Source organism: Bos indicus x Bos taurus, chromosome 28, assembly GCF_003369695.1.
Source record: "Bos indicus x Bos taurus breed Angus x Brahman F1 hybrid chromosome 28, Bos_hybrid_MaternalHap_v2.0, whole genome shotgun sequence".
Lineage (NCBI taxonomy): Eukaryota > Metazoa > Chordata > Mammalia > Artiodactyla > Bovidae > Bos > Bos indicus x Bos taurus.
Genome location: NC_040103.1, coordinates 26309406 through 26333497, shown reverse-complemented (window position 1 = coordinate 26333497; position 24092 = coordinate 26309406). Strand labels below are relative to the sequence as shown.

At 51.1% G+C, this 24092-nt stretch overlaps 2 protein-coding genes across 5 annotated transcripts in view; one reads left to right on the top strand and one right to left on the bottom strand.

Moving 5' to 3' along the window:
- Positions 1-778: 778 nt before the first annotated feature.
- Positions 779-19510, top strand: AIFM2 (apoptosis inducing factor, mitochondria associated 2). Of its 3 annotated transcripts, none has more exons than XM_027530385.1 (10): positions 779-883; positions 8126-8319; positions 8672-8787; positions 9905-10024; positions 10735-10827; positions 12988-13096; positions 14458-14610; positions 16019-16219; positions 16529-16703; positions 18595-19510. In XM_027530385.1, exons 2-9 carry the CDS (start codon positions 8142-8144, stop codon positions 16678-16680), a joined length of 1122 nt encoding a protein of 373 aa, XP_027386186.1. In that variant the 5' UTR covers positions 779-883; positions 8126-8141; the 3' UTR covers positions 16681-16703; positions 18595-19510. The 3 variants fall into 3 exon arrangements, with proteins under 3 accessions (XP_027386186.1, XP_027386184.1, XP_027386185.1); XM_027530383.1 differs by lacking the exon at positions 18595-19510 and adding an exon at positions 17983-18245; XM_027530384.1 differs by lacking the exon at positions 18595-19510 and adding an exon at positions 17983-18245 and having other exon boundaries at positions 796-883; positions 8129-8319.
- Positions 18234-24092, bottom strand: part of LOC113885246 (core histone macro-H2A.2) — a 53017-nt gene continuing 47158 nt past the window's right edge. For both annotated transcript variants that reach the window (XM_027530387.1, XM_027530386.1), the window contains 2 exons: positions 20583-20757; positions 18234-19053 (listed from right to left, as the gene is read on the bottom strand). In XM_027530387.1, coding sequence (XP_027386188.1) covers positions 18888-19053; positions 20583-20757 — 341 coding nt within the window. In that variant the 3' untranslated portion in view covers positions 18234-18887. The remainder of the gene's footprint in view (positions 19054-20582; positions 20758-24092) is intronic.

The window sequence follows — 24092 nt, the reverse complement described above, 5'->3', positions numbered from 1 at the left end:
TGACCAAAAATAAACCAAAACCAAAACCAAACCAATCCCCCCCCCCCCACCAAAAAAAAACCCAACAAACAAACCCAGCAGTGGCTCCCCATTGCCCTGGACAGTCTTCACCAGGGCCTGGAGGCTTGTGCCATCCTGCCACGCTGGGCTGCTCTGTCCCCAAGCTCCCCTGCAATGCCCCCATTGTCAGTTCTTTATCCTGCCTCGGTCTTTGCACACCCAGAGTATACTTGGCTCCTCTCTGCCCAGGGCTAACTTATCCTTGGAGAGAGGCCTTGGCACCCTTCTTTTGCCCCCAGTCTTTCTTACTGCAATTAGTGATATATATATATATATATATATACATATATATATATATATACACACACACACACACATATATATATGTATATATATATAATTTTTTATTTTTTGCAGCTTAGTATCTTTCCCCAGACTATCAACCTCGAGGAAAGCAGAAACCATACCTGTCTTGTTCTACATTTTACAACCCCTCGTCCCCACCCCGCGCACCTAGCACAATACCAGACATGGATTAGGTGCTCAGCTTGTTACCTAAGCCAGGGCAGAAGGCTGGTGATCCGCGCCGCCGAGGTCCCATAGCCTGCGTCGGAGCCCGAGCTCCAAGGAACGACGACTGGTAGGGGGTCCGGCAGGGGAGCCGGGCCGGCGCAGCGCGGGCGGCCTCAGCCGCAGGGGTCAAGGGCACACGGTTGGGGCGGTTGACTTCTGGGCGGCTGCAGTTCCCCGGGGGGCCGCCGGGGGCACAGCCCAGGCTGGAGGGCGGACGCGCCGAGTCACGCCGGCCCGGGCGGGGCCTCGGGCCGGGCGGCGACAACGGGAGCTGCTGGCGGGAGCGGGAGCGTCAAGAGGCTTCCTGCAGGTGAGGGGCGCGCCGGGCGGGCTCTCCGGGACCCCCGCACCTGCTGGGCTCCAAGATGCCCGGAACAGCGTCGGGGGCCGGGGCGCCCGATGTGGCCTCGGGAGGAGAGGGCGATCTGTATGGGAAGCGGGGTTCAGGCCTGCCGCCCCCCAGGTCCCCCAAAAGTCAAGGGGGAAGTTTGCTCCAGCGAGGATGGAGCAAACTTGCCTGTCATCCCGTTCACCCTGCACCCTGGAGATCCGTGCTAAGTCTTCCCAAGTAAGACAGACACCCTCCCCCTTCGCCCATCCCGGGAGGGCTCCGAGGGTCGCGCCTAGATGGTGGAAGCCGCCGTGGGCGGACTGAAGCCGGTGTCACAAGGCAGGAGCAAAGCCTCAGGGTCAGGAGGAAAATGCGGGGGTTACCCAGTGCTCACAGGCTCCAGGGTGCACTGGGAGGTCCGTTTCTCCACGGAGCTCCAGCTTTCCCGGAAACTAAGGCCAAAGGTGACTCAAGTAACTCGGATGGGCCGGCGGGGTCCAGCAACTCCTGATCCAGCAGGAGCTGCTTTTGGTGCCTGATGTCTGGTATTTTTCTTTCAAAGCACCCATTAAATATACCCTGTCTTTCCCCTCTGGTTACACTCTCTCTGCCCCTTGATTGTACCATGAGATTGGGAGGGGCAAGGCGCTTGGGAGTTGATGGTCCCACAGCAGGGCAGGCACAGGGCATAGGTTCAGACATAGTTTGGGAAGGGGCTTCCACTTGTCCCAGCTCTGCACTTTGTGTTCAAAATATGTAAATGTGTTAAAACATCAAGAAGGCCTCCTTGGGTTGTAAGTGCCCCCAAGCTCTCAGAGGCCTCCAAGGAGTAGTCAGTAACCTCGCATTTGGAGGGTCTATTTCAGAGGGGTAGATGAGGCCCAGCTGGATGGGCCTTTGCTCAGGACTATCCAGCAGGTAAGTGAGGGGCTGGGCAGAGCAGGTATGCTCCAGGGCCAGCCTGATCTCTGTGTCTGGTGGTGAAATGAGGAAGCCAGGGTCCAGGCACAGACTGTGGGGATGTTAAGGGAACCACAAAGTGACTGGCTCCCAGGAGACTGTACAAGTTGTGTGCCCTGGGTTTTGGCACCAGCGGCTATATGACACATGAAGGAACCTGTCTGTCCAAAAAATGCCCTCTCCTGGGACATGAAACGACAACCCCTTCTTCAGACTTTGAGTCCCTTTTGGAAACTTGTCTTTTGGGGTTTTGTTCTGCATCTGTTTCCTGAGGAGCTGACTGTGGAGTGCCCACTCTCAGCCTGGGCCCTGGTGTCCAGCAAGGGAGGCCATTCACCCCTCTGCCTTCTCCCGTGGGGAGGGGTATGTTTATGGTGTTTTGAGTCACTCTGTAGGCCCTTTCAGATCTTCCCCAGTGGCTCAGTGGTAAAGAATCCACCTGCAATGCAGGAGATGCAGGTTCGATCCCTGGGTCAGGAAGATCCCCTGGAGAAGGAAATGGCAACCCACTCCAGTATTATTGCCTGGAGAACTCCCTGGACAGAGGAGCTTGGCAGGCTACAGTCAATGGAGTCTCAAAGAGTCAGACATGACTGAAGCAACTTAGCACGCACGCACACACGCACGCTAGGCCCTCTCATCCAGGTCAGCCACTCTGGAAATGGCTATGGAATCTACCTTGGGCATAACCAGTGAGCTTTCGAAAGCGGTGGGTTTTATTTGTAATCTCTATGAAACAATTCTGGGGTGATATCCACCCTTTGATCAGAGCCCACATGGTTCCCGCTGTGTGTCTTCTGAGGCGTGACCTCTTCACAGCTTTGGCCAAAACGTAACTTCCTTGTTTTTCAGTTGATTCCTAACAGCCCTTTGTTTTATTGCAGAAGAGTCCCGTTGGGATCAGGCTGAGTGTCCTTGGCAGAGGAAACAGGATTTACTGAGAAAATCTGAGTATAAACCACACTGTGTGCGTGTTGGGGAAGGGGCAAAGACAGCATTTCTTAGGAGCTGCTGGACAGGGAGCATCTGTTCTCTTGGACCTTCTTTTATGCTGACATTTCTGCATCTGGGAAGATTCCGTTAAGATCCTCTGTGCTCATTCTCTTGGCTTGATGATTAGTAAAATCAGATGGTGGGTTTGCAGTTCCTCAAAAAGTGAAGTCTAGAGTTACCATGGGACCCAGCAATTCCACTCACAGGTATATACTCAACAGAATTTTTTTGTTCATGCAGAGTTATACATTCATAGCAACATCATTCACTTTAGCCAAAAGGGGGAAACAACCCAGATGTCCATCAGTGGACCAAAGGATAAACATAGTGTGCTATCTCCATACGATAGAATATTACTCAGCCATAAAAAAAAATATGAAATACTGATACAAGTTACAGCTTGGATGAATATTGAAAATACCATGCAAGGCAAAAGAAACGAGAAGCAAAAGGTATGGAATAGGCACATCTTTAGCGACAGAAAGATTAATGATTACAGGGGTTGGAGGAAAGAAGGAATGAGAAACGAATGCTAATGGATATGGAGTCTTTTTTAGGGAGAGTAGTGATGAACATGTTCTGGTATTAGATTGTGGTGACAGTTGTACAACTTTACGAATGTACTAGAATCCGCTGGGTTGTACACTCGAAGATAGTGAATTTCATAATATATGAAAAACATTTCACTGCACCGCATGGCTTACTTAATCTTGGTTCCCTGACCAGGGATTGAATCTGGGCCCTCGGCAGTGAAAGTGCAGAGTCCAGGGACTGCCAGAGAAATCCCCCAAATATCTCAATTTAGAAAATTAGGTGGTAGGAGGCCTGCTCTGTCTTTAAAACTTTATTATTTCTGTAAAGTGGCATACTCGCTTAAAAATATTCAAACAATACCAAAAAAGAGGGGAAAAGCTCAAAGAAGAAAGTAAAAACTTCATCTGGCAAGCACTGTTAGCATTTAGGTTTAGAGTGCAGATGTGGTCAAATTGCTGAGGATTAATCTTGGGCAAGTTCCTGAAGTTCTTGCCAAAATGAAGAGGGACCCCTGCTACTGAATGCACAGATGTTGCTGAAAGCTCAGTGATGCCTGCTGTTGTCATCGTTCCGTGTATGTGTGTAGGTGTAGTTAGGTCCCTGTGCTTGGTGGTGCACAAGTGAGATCAGGCTCTATGTGCTGTTCTATTGTCCAACTTTTTCATGGACAAGCTTTTTTTTTAAGACTTTATGATGTTTTTAGAGTAGTCATAGGTTCACAGAAAAACTGAGTGGAAGGCATAGAAATTTTCAATAGGCCCTCTGTCCGACACATGCATAGCCTCTTCCATTATTGACATCACTCACCAGAGTGCTTCATTTGTCACATTTGATGAACCTACATTGACATAATCACCCAGAGACCATAGTTTATGTTATGGTTCTCTCTTGGTCTTGTATAATCTGTGGGTGCAAATGAATCATGAACAAACTTTTCGCGTAAAAAATCTTCCACTGTAAAATTGCCTCCAGAATATTCCATCGTACGGGTGTATAATAGCGTAGCCTATAATCTCCCATTGGTGGAGGTTTCCATTGATTGATGGAGTTGCCCATTGGTTGAAGCTGTTTGCCCAGCACTGCTACTACATTAGAACCTACAGTTCAACATCACCAATTGCAACTTGCTTTCTGAGCGCCTACAGGCTGTGTGCCTGGGAGTGCAGATCCGTGACTTAAGCCAAGGGTTTAGGTGTCTGGAAAAGTAGGTCATGGCTGATCAGAGGGGAGTCCAGTTGTCCTTGGGCCCAGGTGAGAATTGGCATTGGATGAGCCAAGGGAAAGGAGGGTGTCCAAGAGTGTTGGGCGAGGGAGGCTGCCGAGGAAAAGGGTGGAATGGGGCTGGAGTGCTGCCAGGCCCCCTGTCCGCAAGTGGGTGTGTCAGGGGTCAGTGGAGGAGAGAGAAGGGCGGATTCCAGGAGAGGGGCCTCAGGCAGCTTGTGGCTCAGAAATGCCTCCCCTCCCCAACCCGGCTATGGCAGCCCTTCCTGGGCCTGGGTGTGTGCTCAGGCCCCACACTCTGGACCTGGACATCTAGAGAATCAGTTTACATTTATTGAGGGCTGTGCCTAGTTGGGCGAGGCCAGGGTTTGCCCTCCGGGGATCCAGTTAATGATCCCGGGGGCGCTGAGGGAGCAGGAGTTCAACTCGTTTGACTAACTCACTGCCTGTCCAGCCTGTGCTGGGCTCACGGGGCTTTCTTCCCTGTGAGGACCTCAGGGCAGCCTGTAGGCCCAGACACTGGCCTGACATGACAGTCCTCTGTGTGTGCTGGGCCCTGTCACCTGCTTTCCTGGCTGCCCAAACCTGCTCCTTGAACCCTTCACACCCTCTCCCTTCCTGCCACTGGACTTCTTGGCCTAAGCTGTTTTCTCTGTGATGAAGGCCCCTGGCTTCAGCTGTTTTTCAAGGCTCCACCTCAAGCTTCCCTGGATGGCCCATGGTGGACCCCTCTCCCCAACAAGCTGGTAGCCTCTCTTAGTCCTATGATCCCCTGGCTTTGGAAGCAGAGCTCTCTGGGTGGTTCTCTGACCTCCTCACTGGCTGCTGGCCCCAAGGGCAGGCTGGCACAGAGGGGGGCCATGTTGAAGGGGGCAGGTGAAATGTACCCCTTCCATAGCCTGCCTGACCACCTGCCACATTCCCAGGCCCCCTTCTCCTGGTGTTCAGCTCCTGGTGTCTGCTTCTGTCCCTGGCTGGTCCCTGGGGTCCTCTTGGGTCCTGGCCCAGTTGACAGATTCAGCCTGATGGACACTCCTCGGGCTATATCTAGACAACCTTTCTGAGGGCCTGGGACCGTGAAGGTGATAATACATGCTGGGGGGCTTGTTTTGGTCCCAGCCCTGCCAGTTTCTCATTTGTAAAACTGATTTATGTGGACATATGGCAGAGGCCAATAAAATATTGTAAAGCAATTCAGTTCAGTTCAGTCACTCAGTCGTGTCCAACTCTTTGCGATCCTATGAACCGCAACATGCCAGGCCTCCCTGTCCAAAACCAACTCCCGCAGTTTACCCAAACTCATGTCCACTGAGTCAGTGATGCCATCCAACCATCTCATCCTCCATCATCCCCTTCTCCTCCTGCCCTCAATCTTTCCCAGCATCAGGGTCTTTTCAAATGAGTCAGCTCTTTGCATCAGGTGGCCAAAGTTTTGGAGTTTCAGCGTCAACATCAGTGCTTCCAATGAACACCCAGGACTGATCTCCTTTAGGATGGACTGGTTGGATCTCCATACAGTCCCAGAGACTCTCAAGAGTCTTCTCCAACACCACAGTTCAAAAGCATCAATTCTTCAGTGCTCAGCTTTCTTTATAGTCCAACTGTCACATCCATACATGACCACTGGAAAAACCATAGCCTTGACTAGATGGACCTTTGTTGGTAAAGTAATGTCTCTGCTTTTTAATATGCTGTCTAGGTTGGTCATAACTTTCCTTCCAAGGAGTAAGCATCTTTTAATTTCATGGCTGCAATCACCATCTGCTGTGATTTTGGAGCCCCTAAAATTAAAGTCAGCCACTGTGTTCCCCATCTATTTGCCATGAAGTGATGGGACCAGATGCCATGATCTTAGTTTTCTGAATGTTGAGCTTTAAGCCAACTTTTTCATTCTCCTCTTTCACTTTCATCAAGAGGCTCTTTGGTTCTTTGCTTTCTGCCATAAGGTTGGTGTCATCTGCATGTCTGAGGTTATTGATATTTCTCCTCCAATTAAAAAAGTCATAATTAAAAAGAATGGTAGAATGCATAAGTTTCAACACATTGGGGACCATTTAGTCAATGAAAGGCAAAGTTAAAAATTCCCTCCAATGTCCTATGCCAGATCTGCCCTCCCTCACCCAGGTTTTTACTTCCCCAGAAGAGAAATTAGTGTGTATTTGAATACCAATGGCAACAGTGCCTGGAGGTCCAACCATAAGCTGCCCCCATAAGTGTGAGAAGATCTGGGGACCACCGTGTCTTGGAAAGCTACTGTTCAAGGACATTGCGGGCTGGCCCTCCCATTACAGAGGGTAAATGAAGGCCCAGAGAGGGGAGGTGTTGTGCCCCAGACCACACAGACGATGCAGGGCAGAGTGGTGGCCTTCCAGCTGCCTGCAGTGCTGCCTGAGGGTACAAGGTGGGCCGGAACACGCTTCTGCATCGCTTTTTGGCAGCTTGCTGTCTGTCTGGTTCCTCTCCACTCCTCCTTGCTGTGCTCATGCGTGTGTGTGAGCCTGGGCCGCACTTGGCCTGCAGACCTGGCCCTCTTTCCTTGCACATGCTCTCTTTGATTGCAGGTCCCCTTTCCTGGGCATCACCTGCCGCTCTCCCTGAAGCCCTCATGATCAGCGCTTCTCCAGCCTCTTTCTCACCCGCAGACTTCCTTCTTGGTCCTTAACCAGCACTGTTTCGTCTCTCAGCAGAGCTTCCCTTCTGCCCCCTCTTTCCTGGGGGATGTCACCCAGCAGTCCCTTTGCACCTCCTCTGTTCCGGCAGCCCCCTCCTCCTGACCCCACTGTCATAGCCTCACACTGCAGCCTATTTTATAGGCTGGTTGTCTTACTGGTTAACTGATCTCCTTAGACCTGGGGCTGAAGCTGGTGACCTGTGAGCTGGGTGGAACCTGGCCACTGTCTGCTTACTGCGCTCCTTAAAGAATTCTGTTTGTTCCTTTAATGTGGCCTCTGATCACCAGTTCCCCAGAGGCATACCCACTGTTCCTTGGTACTGTGCACACCCAGCTTCCCACATCATCCACCAGCCCTTTGAGTTTGAAATCCTCCCTTTACAAGGGCTAAGCCTTATCTTTCTGTCTGTCTCTGACTACGGCATCCACAGCACAGAACACATCAAAGAGCAAGAGGTTCATTAATTGATATTATTGACTGAATGAATATATTAATGAGTGAAAATAAGTGCAAAATAGTTGTTTCATGTGTGCAAAAAAAAATAATAATCATGGTTGCAGGTGCACAGAATATTTCTGGAAGGATTCATATAAACTTGGTAACAGTAGATGCCTTGGAGAAGGGAACTGGGGGGCTAGGGGGATGAGATGGAATTAGGATACCCCCTGTTCCTTTGGAATTTAATTCAAATTTTACAAAAACTGGAGTCTCATTGAAAGGTGATTGCATGCTTTCAGAAGATCAAGTCTTGGCATTTGAGGCCTTTTTTGCTGTGGGCCCACCTCTGCCTTCTCAACCTTGAGCCCCCCTGAATCTGATGTGGTCTTTCCTCCTATCCCAGTAGTGCCCAGTCCGAGATGGGGTCCCAGGTCTCGATGGACGCGGGAGCCGTGCATGTTGTGATTGTGGGCGGGGGCTTTGGTGGCATCGCTGCCGCCAGCCAGCTGCAGGCACTGAACATCCCGTTTGTGCTGGTGGACATGAAGGACTCCTTCCACCACAACGTGGCAGCCCTCCGGGCCTCCGTGGAGAGTGGTAAGGGGCCCCTCTCTGGGGCATTCTTTGTGACAGTGGCCTATTCACCACTGTGGGTCAGAGGGTGGTTTTCTCCCTTTACGGCAAGGTGCCTAAATTCCACCATTGACAAGCTCTGGGGAATGTGAAGTCCCTGCCCTTAAGCAGCTACCACACGAAGGCCCCAGAGGTCAGAGTGTGAGTTTCCTTGAGGGCCTGGGGCTCAGACTGGGTGCTTTAGGGTGTAGTGGCCACCCAGGGGTCGTTTAACCACTGGTGTCACTGTTGGCATGCGGCTCAGGACGGGTTCTGAGTTATTCTGGCCTCCTGTGGGCAGCTTTATACTGCAACCTCCTTTCTATCCATTCCCCAGGGTTTGCCAAAAAGACATTCATTTCCTACTCGGTGACCTTCAAGGAAAACTTCAGACAGGGCCTGGTGGTCGAGATAGACCTGAAGAATCAGACGGTGCTGCTGGAGGATGGCCAGGTGAGTCCAGCAGGGGCTGACCATTCTCAGCTGACTTCAGGAGGCCCCTGGGATGCGGTTGCTGGTGGGAGGATACCTGGGCTGGTCTCCTCAGGGACGAGGCACCCTCATCCCTGCCCTGTGCCTGGAAGATAGCAGATGCCTCCTGAGCCGAGGCCAGACCCCAGCGGCCACAGGAGAGTGGTGCAGACATTTTTGGAGCCCTCCCTGTATGCCAGGCACTGTCTGAAGCCTCATGTATTCTCCTTTAATGCCCAATGTGACCCTGGGAGGGAGGTGCACCCCAACCTTAAGAGCCTTGCCCAAGACCCCACAGCTGGAAAGACTCCACCAACATGTGGACCCAGGCAGTTTTTTTTGCCCAGCCCAGAGGCCCCATTGCTGTCTGGAATCAAAGGGTAGGTGCTACGATCCCACATCACCCGGTGGGGGAGGGGTGCAGAGGTTTTCCTCCTGGAGTTTGTGCCCCTCAGCATGGCATAAGTTCAGTGCCTGGTGGATCCCCAAGGGACCAGAAATCTGTCAGTGAGCCGCCACCTGCCCACCCACTGGAGGGTCCCCTCCAGCCTGGCCCTCTGCTCTAGTCAAAGCTAAGTGGGGGTTGGACAAAGGGGCTCCAATTCCTGTCTTTAATGAGTGTGTGGTTTCTTGTGAATTAGTCCTCCTTGAATCAGTTTTAAGACTATAGAACCTCTGCTTGGCATGATGATAGAAAACCTCCTTATCCTGTGGCTTTGGGTCCCTGAGGGCATCTCAGGCCTCCATGGGGGAGTGACGGGCTGAGTAGGATACAGACCCTCCAGTCTCCCTCCCATCAGAGCAGCTCTGCCTTTGTCAATTTTAATCTGTAACATCTTATGGAAAGACCCGAATGAATGAACTTTTTGGCCAGCCCAAGGGATTTCCTTTCCCCCCCCCTTTTTTTTCTTCTTTTGGCCAGGATGGGGGAAGTTTCTTCTAGAATAAATGTAGTAGTAGGGAGATTCTAGACTAACTCCACATTGGAAGCTAGAATCCTACTTATTCCCCAGAAATAGTTTTTTGCCTGGTGGAGCCTGGGGTTGGATGCAGAAGCCACGCTCTACCCTCACCTTTTTTTTTCCCTTGCTCCTCCCAGGCCCTACCCTTTTCACATCTCATCCTGGCCACGGGCAGCACTGGGCTCTTCCCGGGCAAGTTTAACCAGGTTTCCAGCCAGCAGATGGCCATCCAGGCCTATGAGGACATGGTGACGCAGGTGAGCTGCCCACTGCCAGGGGCGGGGATTGAGGACAGAGCTGGGGGAGGGGCCCTGGAGAGTGAAACAGCTGTGGGACACCTGGGGCGGCAGCAGGGAGCCCCCAGAAGGTGTCTGGGGCTGCAGGAGCACTGTAGAGATGCAGAGTTACCAGAAAGAGGCTCCTGGGGGAAGACCTTTGGACCTGTCTTGAAGTTTGGACATGGGCATCTAGACCTGCTCGTGTAGCTATTGGCTGCTGTTTGTACAGGGCATATGTTTTACAGAGCAGGCTTGGATCCATGCTCTTGGTTCTCACGGGGATCCTGAGAGGTGGGTGGAATGGGTCTGTCCCCACTGAATAGATGAGGCATGGGGATCTAGAGAAGGTCATGCAGCCGTGTGACTGAGATCAGGCCTTTCCTTCTCTGCAAAGCCACTGAGAGGCCTGGGGAACTTCTCACATAGTCATGAGCAGATGTTAGACTTGAAGTTAAGAACCTAGCCTATGAACTCAGGCAGATCTGCTTATCTGCAAGGTGGGCAGGCAGTGAGAGCTTAGTAAGAAATGCAGGGAGACACCCAGCAAGAGCCTGACCCCCAGGAAGCTTATTTGGACCCTGAACTTGGAAAGGGTTCTCTATGCTTCCTTGGTCAAGGAACCCGCTTCCTAGTCTGGACCCAGAGGTGGGGTGGACTTGAGGGTATGCTTCCATCTCCTGCTTCTCCAGGTCCAGCGCTCACAGTCCATTGTGGTGGTGGGAGGAGGCTCTGCAGGAGTGGAGATGGCAGCAGAGATTAAAACGGAATACCCTGAGAAAGAGGTAGGCCAGTGACCTTGGGTTTGAACTCCCAAAAGTGGGCTTCTTTTTTGTCTAATGAACATCAGAATTTGCTCAGGGCCTGGGAAGGGAGTCCCATTAATATAAAGTGGGAGCAGGTGTTTCCCATCTCTTGCTCTCTGTACAGGGGCCCCCCTAAAGTCCCATTCTGCTGGGAATTCTTCCTGGAGAGCTAGGGTGTGCCCTAACGTTCAGTGACGGGTTCTGCCCTCTAGGCCAACCCAGAGGATCAAGCCCAGGGGGGAAACATTACAAACTCCCATGTGCCCTGCAGCAATTTCTCCTTGTGATAGAAACTTTGATTACCTCTTTTGGCTGACAACCGGCTTGGTCACAGATTCCCTCATTAGTGTCTTGTCTGGGTAAGAGACGCGTTTCCCTGGGGCTCAGACGGTAAAGAATCTGCCTGCAATGCAATGCAGCAGACCTGGGTTTGATCCCTCGGTCAGGAAGATCCCCTGGAGGAGGAAACGGCAACCCACTCCAGTATTCTTGCCTGGAGAATCCCATGGACAGAGGAGACTGGCAGGCTATAGTCCATAGGGTTGCAAAAGAGTGAGACATGATTGAGCGACTAACACTAACACACTTTTTCTGGATAAGAGACAGTAGTCTTCTCCCTGGACAGATAGGGGGACCCTGCAGTGCACCCCTCACAGCCCCTGCTGGGGAAGGACTGGCCAGCACTGTTTTCTGCCCACGAGAGCATGGCCCTGCTCCCGTTTGTGGAGGGATAGAGGCATCTTTCTGGCATCTTGGAGAGAAAGGCAGCAGGCTGTAAAGGCTCAGCCTGGGGCTGAGTGATGCTCAGCAATTATGGATCCATGAGGCGAGAGCTTGCCTGTAGCTGATGCCAGATCAGCTTCTGGGAGCCACATGGAGCCTGTGGCTGGTTCTTTTTCCCTAGAGAAAGGCAGGTTGGTTTTGAAAAGTAAGATCAATATAGGCTAATTTAATTATATGCCTATTCTTTGATGATTTATTGGAAATTATTATGAGTGACTGATGTAGAAGTTGATTAATTTTGATTTATGGGGTAGAGACTGGTCTGAAGTAGTAAATAACTCAGTATAATTCTTGTATGTTTATAATTAGTAGACAGGTAAGAGTAATAGTAGTTACCCTTTATTAAGGAGTCAGTATGTGCTGAGTTGGGGCTTCCCAGGTGGCTCAGCAGTAAAGAACCCACCTGCCAATGCAGGAGATGCGGGTTCAATCCTTGGGTCAGGAAGATCCTTTTGAGGCAGAAATGACAACCTGCTCCAGTATTCTTGTTTGGGAAATCCCATGGACAGAGGAGCCTGGTGGGCTACAGTCCATAGGGACCCAAAGAGACATGACTTGAGTATACACGTACGTGTGCTGAGTTATGTGCTTTCTACTTTGTCATTTCATCATTACAGAATTCCTCTGAGTGGGACTGTCCACCATATGAAGTCTTTGGGAGGTGTCTGAGTGGATATCTGAGATGGGATTTCAACCCAGGCAGTCTGCTCTGAACATCTCTACAGGCCGCCTTCCACGTCACTGCACTGACCCAGGCAGCAAATAGACATGCCTGGAAGCACCAGTTTTAGAACTAGCTTTAGTGTAAATGTCAGCCTGATTTACAGAGTGTTGATGGCTTACATAGAGACTGTGTAGGTGCCCAAGGATGCTTGAAAATCATTTTCCACATGGTGCTCGATGAGGTATGTGTCAAGAAGCATTGGCACATCTGAAAGAATTCTAGTCTGGGACATATGGGTTCCAGCCCAGCTCACCATTAACTGGTCTGAAAGTGAAAGTGTTAGTCGTTCAGTTGTGTCCAACTCTGTGCGACCCCATGGAATGTGGCCCACCAAGCTCTTCTGTCCATGGGATTCTCCAGGCAAGAATACTGGACTAGGTAGCCATTCCCTTCTCCAGGGGACCTTCCTGACCCAGAGATCGAACCCGGGTCTCCTGCATAGCAGGCGGATTCCTTACTGTCTTATAACTGGTCTGCCAGTGGGCCACTTACTTCTCTGGGGCCTCAGATTCCTCACCTGTAGACTGGAAGTTGGGAGGAGGTGGGGGAGAAGCACCGCTATGTTTTCAGGCCTCTTTGTGTGAGGGGGAGACTCAGTGTTTTTTCTTTGCCCTGTGGTTCTTTGCCCTCAGGTCACTCTCATTCACTCCAAGATGGCCCTCGCAGACACAGAGCTCCTGCCCTGTGTCCGGCAGGAAGTGAAGGAGATCCTGCTCCGGAAAGGCGTGCAGCTGCTGCTGAGTACGTGCAAGGCCCCTCCTGCCCGGCCCCTCTCCCCAGCAGAGGTTTGGTCTCTTCCCACAGTCCGAGTGAGGGTGGCCGCGCTCAGCCCAGGCTCTCTGTTCAGTGCCCATTTAGCCCCTTGTCCTGCTGGAGGTGTGTCTGGGCAGGGCCAAGGCCCCGGTCCTGACAGACTTCTGTGTCGTGGAGGCAGCACTGTCCTGGCTGTTGCTTTGGATGGAGTACAGGTGGGACCCATTTGTTGAATGGTTTAAAAATCACGTAAAAGATTTGACCTGAATTCGGAGAAGGCGATGGCCCCCGACTCCAGTACTCTTGCCTGAAAAATCCCATGGACGGAGGAGCCTGGTAGGCTGCAGTCCATGGGGTCGCTAAGAGTCGGACACAACTGAGCGACTTCCCTTTCACTTTTCACTTTCATGCATTGGAGAAGGAAATGGCAACCCACTCCAGTGTTCTTGCCTGGAGAATCCCAGGGTCGGGGGAGCCTGGTGGGCTGCCGTCTATGGGGTCACACAGAGTCGGACACGACTGAAGTGACTTAGCAACAACATAGCAATGATATCTCTTTGGTGGAGAGAAGAGGTGTTTTTGGTTTGTATTTTGAGGGTGGTGGGACTTCCCTGTGACTCAGATGGTAAAGAATCTAGACCCAGGTTGGATCCTTGGGTCAGGAAGATCCCCTGGAGAAGGGAACAGCAACCCACTCCAGTATTCTTGCCTGGAGAATTCTATGGACAGAGGAAGTCTGGCGGGCTACAGTCCATGGGGTCGCAGAGTCAGACACGACTAAGCGACTAACACTTTCAGTTTTCAAGGGTGGTGGAGTGTGGCTTTTGTCTAGAGCAGGAGGGAAGAGATCTACCCAGCATATTAGGGTGGGGCTCTTGTTCCGGGGGTGTGACCCCCCCAGTTCACTGCCCGACCCTCTCACCTTTTGCTGGGAGGGTGAGGTGTGTGCTCCGTGAGAGCCCTCCCGGCTCCTGGGCTTCATGGAAGTGGCTGTACAGCCCTCCTCCAGGCAGCAAGGACAGTGGACCCCTCGGCTTCCCTTGTCCCTGACGGGGATAAACCTGGAGGGCCCGTCCTGCCTGGCTGGGCTAGTGGAGCGCACATTCAGGGAGGTGTTTTCCTCAAATAACTTTTCGCAGAACCTCTTGGGAAACTCAACCTCACTCCCCCAAGTTGCTTCTTGGAACCTGCCTCCCCTTGGGTCCCTTGGGACCAGATGTCCCGCTGGTGCTTCTCAGGGCTGCAGAGCGCACTGTGTCCAGCTGTTAGGCCAGCCCTGGCTTGGGCCTTGGCCTTGGAGACACACCTGCCCTCTGCCAGCCTCCTGGTCAACGAGCCTCCCCTGACAGGCGAGCGAGTGAGCAACCTGGAGGCACTGCCTGTCAACGAGCGTCGCGAGTGCATCAAGGTGCAGACGGACAAAGGCACGGAGGTAGATGCCAACCTGGTGATTGTCTGCAACGGTATCAAGATCAACAGTGCAGCCTACCGCAGCGCGTTTGGTAAGTGGGAGGCTGAGCGGAGGGCCCCTCCGCAGGTTGCCTCTTCTCTCTCCAGCCCCTGGGGAAGGTCCTGCAGGACTCTGCCCCAGGAATCGGCTTTCTGCCCCCCACCCCAACGCTATCTCAACGGCTCATTTGGTGTCTTCTGAATGGTGACATCAAACTTCAAGTTTGGGTCCACTCCTGCTGTGCTTCCCTCTTCTGTTTTGATGGTGACTTAGCTCAAGGTGCCCAGTGACCAGACTCTTCCAAAATCGGATCCCGCGCCCCTAGTGGTGAGAGATGGAAACAGGTTTCAGAGAGAATGATTTGCTTTCTGTTACTTTTCTCTGCTTTTTTCTACTTTTCTCTGGGCTTCCCTTGTAGCTCAGTCAGTAAAGAATCTGCTTGCAGTGCAGGAGACCCGGGTTTGATCCCTGGGTTGGGAAGATCTCCTGGAGAAGGAAATGGTGGCCCACTCCAGTATCCTTGCCTGGAAAATCTCATGGACAGAGGAGCCTGGTGGGCTGTAGTCCATAGGGTCCCAAAGAGTTGGGTACTTACTTTTCTCTGCAGATGCAGGGGAAATTCCAGGGTCAGGCCTTTCTCTGTCCATAGGTGCCGCTCTCCCAAAATCCTGACCCAGACATTTGACCACTTGAGCTTGGAACAATCTTGAAGAATGGGGGCAATAATGAAACCTCTTGTTCTTAAAGCTCAGCATTGACCTACTGAACTAAAATGGAGATGAGGGAGCTGGACCCATGGCTCCACCTGTGAGCTGGAGACTCAGTGGTTCCTTCTCAGGCCCCACTGTGGGCGTGTCCCCAGGTCCCCATCATATGCTCCCCAGTACCTTTCTAGATAAGAAGCTCCTGTTGTGTGTCTAGCGGAAAAGAATGATCCAATCCCAGAAAGAAACCTGTCCTGGCTGTTTGGGGGTGGGATTGAGGACTTAAAATGTACAGAGATCCCAGGACTTAACACCTAATGGTCCTAATGTTATATTTCCAAAGATAAATTGTTTAAGTCCCTTATAAAGAAAATTTTATCATTTATTAAAGCCTTGCATTTATTTAAAAAAAATCTGATCCTCATTCAGAAGGAAATCCAAGACTTGCCTAGGTTGTCACTTAATCATCATAAGTGAATTCTTGTTGATGGTGGTAACTTATAAAGACTCAAGTGCTTTGTAAGAAGTGACCCTTTCCAATATTTCTGACCAGTTTCCACCCTAGAATTGTAACCTCACCTTTGCACGAAGCGTTCTGAGGTGGGGAGGTCAGGCAGAAATAAACCAGGAAGGAGACTTGCTCTTGAGGATGTGTCTTTAGAGGGTGGCCGGACCAGCACCATGGCCAGGCCTTACTGTGGTTCAGGTGGCCACGGCAGCTCAGGATCTTGGTTTCAGGCTGGTTCTTCCTGGCAGGTGATCGGCTAGCCAGCAACGGCGCTCTGAGAGTAAACGAGTACCTCCAGGTGGAAGGTTACAGCCACATCTATGCCATTGGAGACTGCGCCGACGTGAGGGAACCCAAGATGGCCTATCATGCCAGCCTCCACGCCAACGTCGCCGTGGCCAATATTGTCAACTCCATGAAACAGAGGCCCCTCAAAACCTACAAGCCAGGTCAGGAACCCCACATGCGGCACAGTCTTAAGAGAGTTTGGGTTAGATGTGGAGAAGCTTTTGTGGACTTTAGGATGCCTGAACGCTAGAACACACTCTCAAAGTTAGGCATAGAAACCCGCCCCCACACCCCCAACCCCAACCCAGAGCTCTAGGAAGATATGCTGGGGACTTGGCCAACTTCCTGAAAGCCATATGCATTTCCCCGCCCCGACACTGAAGGCCCCGGGAAGAGTTTGTGCCCAGGGAGTTGCAGGCCCGTGAACAGTGAGCAGGATTCTAGACTGCGTGCGTGTTTCTGCTCCACAGGTTCACTGACGTTCCTCCTGGCCATGGGGAGAAATGACGGCGTGGGCCAGATCAGCGGCTTCTACGTGGGGCGGCTTATGGTTCGGCTGGCCAAGAGCCGGGACCTGTTGGTCTCCACGAGCTGGAAAACCATGAAACAGTCTCCACCCTGATGGGGAATCCGGGCGAGAGAGAGGTACCACCGCTGCCTGGGCATCAGATTTCCTGACAGATGGTACCCACTTGACAAATGCCAAAGGGCAAAAGCTCTTTTCCTGGAGTAAGATGTCAGTAAAGTACTGACCAGAAATACAATTTATAGAAAACCAAAAACTGGGAGAGGGAGAGGGAGAGGGATATTAATGTTAAAAAAGACACCCCTAAGGAACTCTTTCTGGGTTTGGAAAGGTGTTCTTGCACTCATGCTGGCTGAAGGGTTCACTTGTTCCTGAAGGGCATAGCCTGCCTTCTCTACCCCAGCCTCCTCTTGGATGTGTGTGTGTGTGCATATGCGCACGTGCACACACATGCACGGTATGTGGCTTTCAGAGCACTGAGTAGGGGAGAGAGCTCCCTCTCCTGGTGGCAGGAAGCATCTCCCTATCTGTAAGGGCAGGAAAGAGGGCCTGCTCAAGACCAGCTAAGGAAAGAGGGCTGGGATGGAGGGATGGCCTGCATCCCAACCTCTCCCATCACATGGCGGGTGGGGAGGCCTGTACATCCTGCAACACTCAGATTAATAGAAGCCTGATTTTTAAACTGTTAGTCCATACCATCTTTATTCTTCATGAAACATTATTTCTATTTTTAGATCCTGATTATATACCATAGGTTATATTTAAGAAGCATTAGATGAAATTTCCCTCCTGGTTAGTCCGTTCTACCAGCTGCTGGGGGTGTTTAAGGAAAGGCAGCCAAGCTAACGTGACCATTTTCATGGGTTGCAATCTGGCTAACATTCAGGGAATAGATTGGGGTTCAGCAGGGGAACCCCTGCATGCTTCCAGGCTAGCGTCATGGGCAAATTTGTGACAAATCTCCAGCTGATGCTGGGGCAGGAGTACCTTGTGGGAACCCTGTGGTTTTGTTCCTCTGATTTCCTGACCAGTCCCAATGTCACTTATCTGGAGGCTCAGCCTTGTGGCAATAATGCCTGCCAACAATGATGTTAAGGTATAAAAAATAAAAAGTTGACTCCTCTATTAGAGAGAGGACTTCTAATCAGGACAAGCCTATTTGGGACCACAAGCCTAAGGCAGGAGTGGCTGATGAGTTCATCTGAATAAATTCAGGTCCCGCCCTGGCCCACCCTGTCTCTCCCTGCCTACTTTTAATGGTAACCTCTGGGTGCTTGGCCAGAATTCTTAGGATACCAGCCTCACTGGGGTCTTGTGGTCTATCCTGTCTGGGCTGTGGCCCAAGTCTGTTCCATGCCGTTGCCCATGCTTAAGAGAGACTGTGCCTCTCTCCCAAAGGATGGCCACCCCATGGAGGCTTCACCCAGGCCTCCATTCCTGCGGACCACAACCAACCAGGCTCCCTTCCTGCAAGCGGGACCTGCTGCCTGAGAAACACAAGCCATTGCGTGCAGTCTGCCCCGGGGCCTGCCGTGGTGGAAGCCTCTGTCCTGTAGTGACAGGCCTTATTCTATTTATAACATTCTAGAAGTGTCCATCCATGGGGACACAGTTCTCCAAACTGAGGACAAAGTTGCAATAAAAGAATATATTGTAAGAAAGACACTGGATCTTTTATTTTTTTTTCCTTTCATTTTCTTTAAAAAAAACAAAACAAAACAAAAAAAAGCCTGAAGCAAGATCTTTTTAAGAGTAGTTACAGATATTATAGGGTTAAAGGTGGGGGCACTAAAACAGAAAAAAGCACCAGTGAGATGCCTTTCTAATTTTCTTCTCTCCCATCACTGAATACAGACAGCCAACAAAGCCCAAGTCACTTTTTTTTCCGCCCTCTTCCCTTGCAAAAAAAAAGGAGAAACAGAAGATTTTAAGAATTTTGAAAGGATTTTGTGTGTGTGTAAAAGTCAATGCTATAAATCTAAACAAAGTCTGTGTTTTTTTTTTCAAAAGTTCTAAAACAACAGGAAGAAAACACATAGAAAGAAAACCCTGGTGGAGACCTGGTTAATTACGGACTGAGGCTCTTTTTTAACGAGAATATAAAATAACAGAAATGCAGAGGGCTCTTCCCATGGGCAGGGCCTGCTCCTGCAGCTCCTGCTACCCGCTTCCCTCTCCGCTGCCCTCCGCTCCCCTGCCGTCAACCTTCCTTTCTCCTTTTAAAGATAAAACCCCGCTCCTGTGACTCTGATCCTCCTGATTCCCGTTGGTGAGTATGGTGGCCGCCTGTGGGCGCAGGGCGGCTACTTGGCATCAAGCTTGGCCATCTCCTGTACGTAGATGCCGATGCTCTCGCTGTCGAAGAGGAGGAAGTAGACGTTCTTCAGCGAGGATGCACTCGAGTCATCAAAGTGGGCCGAGATGGCTTTGAGGGTCACCTGGGCTGCTGTCTGTTTGGGGAAGCAGTTTCTGTGCCGAAAGGAAAGAGGAGCCAATGTCACTTTGGTCCTGGGGCCCATGAAGGAACTCTGCCCTCAGCCCGGGGTGGGGGCAATGTGATTGCTTCTTATCTTGGCACCAGGCCCTTGTTCCTGTCACTCAAGGTCTTACTGTGTGCAGGGGGGTCCACACACAATCTCTTTTGACCCCAGAAGAGGGACAGCCTGGGAAGGAGACAGGCAAAGGTCATTGTCCCCACTTTACAGGTGCCGCACTGGCTCAGAGAGGCACCATGGTTTTAGGGCTGGATGGTGAGGAGCCCAGTGTTTGAATCTATGTGGCCTGACTCAAGTTTGGCTTAGCTTTAAAAAATACCAACTCAGTATTTAAAAGACCTGATCTTGCAGAAAGCCTGTATAGTTTTAATCAGCTCCCTCAAAACTGGGTTCCATGCTAAATGGATTATTTATTAAAGGGCACAAATGTATGCTCAAAAGAGGGACGTCTTCATTAATTCCTGTCTCATGCATTTCACCTTCCTCTCACTAACCCATGTGGATGTGCCAATGTAATTTCAGCAGTGATGATTCTGGGCAGGGCCCCAAGCCCCAGGATGCCACAGGAGAGCTCTCTGCCAGGGACCCAACCATCGTGGTGACACTCTGGCCCCCTTGGGTGGGTCTGGGATGGGCTGGCCTGATAAGAATTCTTCTTGGTCAGCTGTCATGTCCCAGCCCAGGACATCCTGGCAAGTGGTCGCAGTTGTATGCAGAGAATTCCATTCACAGCATCTCTAGGCCAGGCTATGGAGACCCAGCACTGCCCACTTGGGTTGGGATAGAATTGTGGCAGGAAGCTAAGCCTCATTCCTTCCCTCTCCGCCTTCCGGTGTGACTCAGCCGTAACATCTTCAGACTATAAATCATATCTTCGCTATGGAGGACTCTCTCTCGAGAGGGTGTTCAAAATTAAAGCAATAACTCCCTCTGGCTGTGAGTGTAAAGGGAGAGGCCATGCTACATGTGAGGACAGACAGCCTCATTATTTGCCTGAAATATTGCTCCCGCGCCCAGTTGGGGTCTGTGGCAGAGAGAGCAATCATTTCTCCAACCCCTGAAAGCAAGCCTTTGCTGAGGACCTTTCACTTCTCCAGCCTCTGCTGCAGGGATTCTGAGACCTGCATCCTAACTCTGGGCTCCCTGCTGCTGGTCGGTGGACCATGCTTTGAGAAGCAAGCGCCTTCGAGCCTGGTGTTTCCCCTTCTGTGTTCTAGACAAGGCACAGCTGGTGGGCACGTGGACTTTGAACCTGGCTCTCAAAAATGAACTCTGCCTCCTGTTCCTCCTGGAAGCTACCTTTCTCTGTTTCGAACGATGGAAGCTGGGATTCTCACTCTGTCGCCTGGTCAAAGTGCTTGGCTGCCGCTGGGAGTCCTTGGTTATGTCCTCTGGGATGGCCAAGCTGGATGTGACCAAGTGGGGGCGCAGCTGGTTCCCAGGGAGAAGGCTGGATGAACTGACCCAGCATCCCTGCCGCCCGCCCAGAAGAGAACATCTTACCTGCCGCTGGGGAAGGGCGGGAATGCCACCGACTTCAGCTTCTTGTCCTCTGCTGCCGAGAGGCAATTTTTGATGGTCTCTTCAAGCTGTTCTTCACATTTGTCAGAGCCCCACTGAGGGATGTGACAGTGGATGACAAATTTGGCTGCAAGTCCGCTCGACTGGCTGACGGCAGCTGGGACATGAGAGAGAAATGCTGCGGGTTATTTCTTATGTCTTCCCCTTAAGCCGGGGGCTAGGCTGAATCTCCTGTGTCCTCCTTAGGAGAGGAAGAGCCGTGTCAGAATTGCTTTTGACAGTTAGCACAAGTTTCGGGTAAACAGTGAAAACAGATGTGACAGCATGCCACAGATATTCACATGGTCTGCCTTCTGGCCTCCTAATCAAAGGTATGGGGCTTCCCAGGTAGTATGTGTGCAGTGGTAGAGAATCTGCCTGCCAATGCAGGAGACGTGGGTTCAATCCCTAAGTTGGGAAGATCCCCTGGAGGAGGGCACGGCAACCCACTCCAGTATTCTTGCCTGGAGAATCCCATGGACAGAGGAGCCTGGCAGGCTGCAGTCCATAGAGTCATAAGGAGTCGGACATGACTGAAATAACTTAGCACAAACAGAAGCTGGAACAGGCAAGGAACAGCTGCTTTAAGAAGGAACCAGCCCTGCCAGCACCTTGATTTTAGTTTCTTAAGACTCATTGCGGCCTTCTGATGTCCAGAGCGCTAAGACAATGCGTTTGTGTTGTTTGAGTCTACCAAGTTTGTGCTAATTTGTGCAGGTCTGTAATAGTTTCTAGTGATAGGAAACTAATACAATGGCTTTTTAAAAATTGACAAGCCCTCTCTTCCCTCCCCATCTGAGATCCTGACTTGGGAGGTCTGGTGCAGGCCTTGTGCTTGGTGATTTGAGGACCCTCCATAAATTGAGAACCACTCTATGTTGTACACCTCCTTGGACAGGGACTGTCTTTTGATCGTCCTTGTATACCTAAAGAGCCTGCAGCAAGCAGGTGTTCACAACAGGTTGTGAAGTTAGATTACGCCTGCTTGGTCTCATAATTTCAGTTCATACTCCCTATTTTTAACTCCCCCAAACCTCTGCTGTCAGTGCCAGAGCTGATAGTGAGGAGTTCTAGGTAAGTCCCTGTGGCCATTGATCTCCAAAGGAGCGGTTGGGTCTGATCCACTGGCCACTCTCTGGCCCCTTGGGGGTGTTGGTAGCTGCAGCCACCTGCTGCTTGCCTCTAAGCCACCCACCTTGTGGAGCTGGGGCTCTGTGCCACTCAAGGAACCAAATTTAGCAAAGGTCCCCCACCCTCCTGCAGTGGCCAGGCTCTGGGAGACGGGGGACTTCGAGCAGGTCACGCTGCTACAGCAGCGTTTCTAACAAATATATGTCTGCCATATTCCAGAGCAGCATGTGGGGTTGGTTTAAAACACTTATTTGGAATGTATGATGCCCACCCAGTACACGAGCTGTGTTTTCTAGTGATGTCCATCCACAGTGCTGAAGAGGCTATACCTGCACAGACCAGGGTGGGTGGCGACACACACAAGGGGCGTCCCCCACCTGTCGGCTACAGCTGTGAACGCCCTGCCTTCCCAGTGCCCAGGCTGGTGCCAAGTGTCTGATTGGTGAATGAGTGAGTTAGGGAATCAGTTGATGTAAATACTGAGGCAGCAGCGGGCATGACTGGTTGACTCTCCGACCACGTACATTTGTACACCAGGAGCAGAATGTTCCCACTGGCCTTGTGGTTCAAGGGAACCCAGTATCGTGGGGACTGGCACTGCCTGCTTGGGGCAACTTCCCTGAGGCCCTCACTGTTCTTATACGCTGGGGAGATTTCAGCTCCTTACAAACCAGGTTGATTTATTTTATATATGTTTAAAATATGATCATGTTACCAGCTGAATGATACTCTTTTTAACATTAAAAGTCATTTTAAATAAGAGAAATGTACCCCTAATGGTAGTGTTAAGTGAAACAAGAAATGTGTTAAGTTAATCAAGAAAAAATGGCATGCCTTCTCATCCCCTCTGAAACTCTCTATTTACACTAGTTTTTGTTGTTGTTGTTTCTTTCTTTCATGTTTTTGGTCCATGCTACATGGCATGTGGGATCTTAGTTCCTCGACCAGGGATTGAACCCAGGCTCCCTGCAGTGGGGACCGTCAGGGAAGTCACTACTCTAGATTTTGAAGGAAGTCCATGGTAGCAGGTCAGCCTAAAACAAAGCATTTCCATGGCACCTGGAAATGGAAACCCCCGCTTGTAGTTGTAACGATTTAGTGTTCTCTAGAGGTGCCAAGGTGAAGGTCAAGTGATCTTGGGTCTTGGAACCCTGATATTTGGTAGAAACATCTACTAATTCTCTTTATGTGATGTGATGTCCTCTGGTGAGTCACCTTCACTTGGTGGGGACCATGCTCTCAGATGGCAGAGTGGCTGCAAGGAGCCTCTGGAACCTTCCTTCAGGGGAGCCCAACACCTTTTCAGAGTCACCATCATCAAGTGGACGGCAGGGCGGCCCTAGTCCTGCTGGGAGGCTGCGGCTGCAGCTGATCCTTGGTCTCCATGGCCCTGTGCTTTCTCTCCTGCCTCAGTTCCCTGCAGCAGCCCCTCCTTCTCCTGTCCACCCAGGCCTATTGTTCTCTCTGCTGCCACTTGGCCCTGGCTCCTACGAACCATTTTTGTCCTCAGTTTTCATCAGCTGCTTACCAGTGGTCTTGCTGGAACCCCAGGTCCAACAAGTGCCCATCAGTCATTGCTCGCGCCCAAAGCCAGTTCCCCTTTCTCTGTCTCTGGCACCACCTGTCGGTCTCCTCTGACCTGCCTCACTCCAGGCCCGTCTGCTTCACTTTCAGCACCATGTCCCACCCCTCTCCCATCCAGCTTCCCGGCTGGAATCTGGACGCACTTAGAATCGCTGTGGGCTTGGACCGAGATGAGTTCTTCCACAGGGAAGTTGTATTTGCTTCTATGTCATCTGAGGACTCTACCATACCCAGGTCACGTCCCACTAGCCTTCCCAATTGAGGTTTTGGGGTCACAGTGGAAATCCACAGGAGTACCAGCGTGTGGTTCAAGTTCCCTAGTGAGGCTTTTCCCCATTGGTCTACCCAATGCCAAGGTCAAGACAGGTACTGGCTGCCCTTTCTGCATGGTGGGTCCATGTTTTGCTTTCTGTTAAACTGAAGGTGTCCAGGCTTTGTGTGGAGTCTCTTACTGGACACTCCATGTTGGAAATGTATTCTTTCTTACAATAAGGACATATCTTTCAAATGATGGTGTTTTGAAACTGAATGAAATATGGTCTAATTTACACCCTGATGAACTATTTCCCCTTTTCCAGATGCACCCACACAAAACCCTTCTTCCCAGGGAGATAACTGCTGTTTGGCCCCGGGGCCATGAATACTTGGACCTAACAGATGTATCTGCTTTCTTAGCTCATGCTTGTTTCCTGCAGCCCTCTCAATCCTTCTGGATTCATTTCTGTTTCTCCCTGTGAG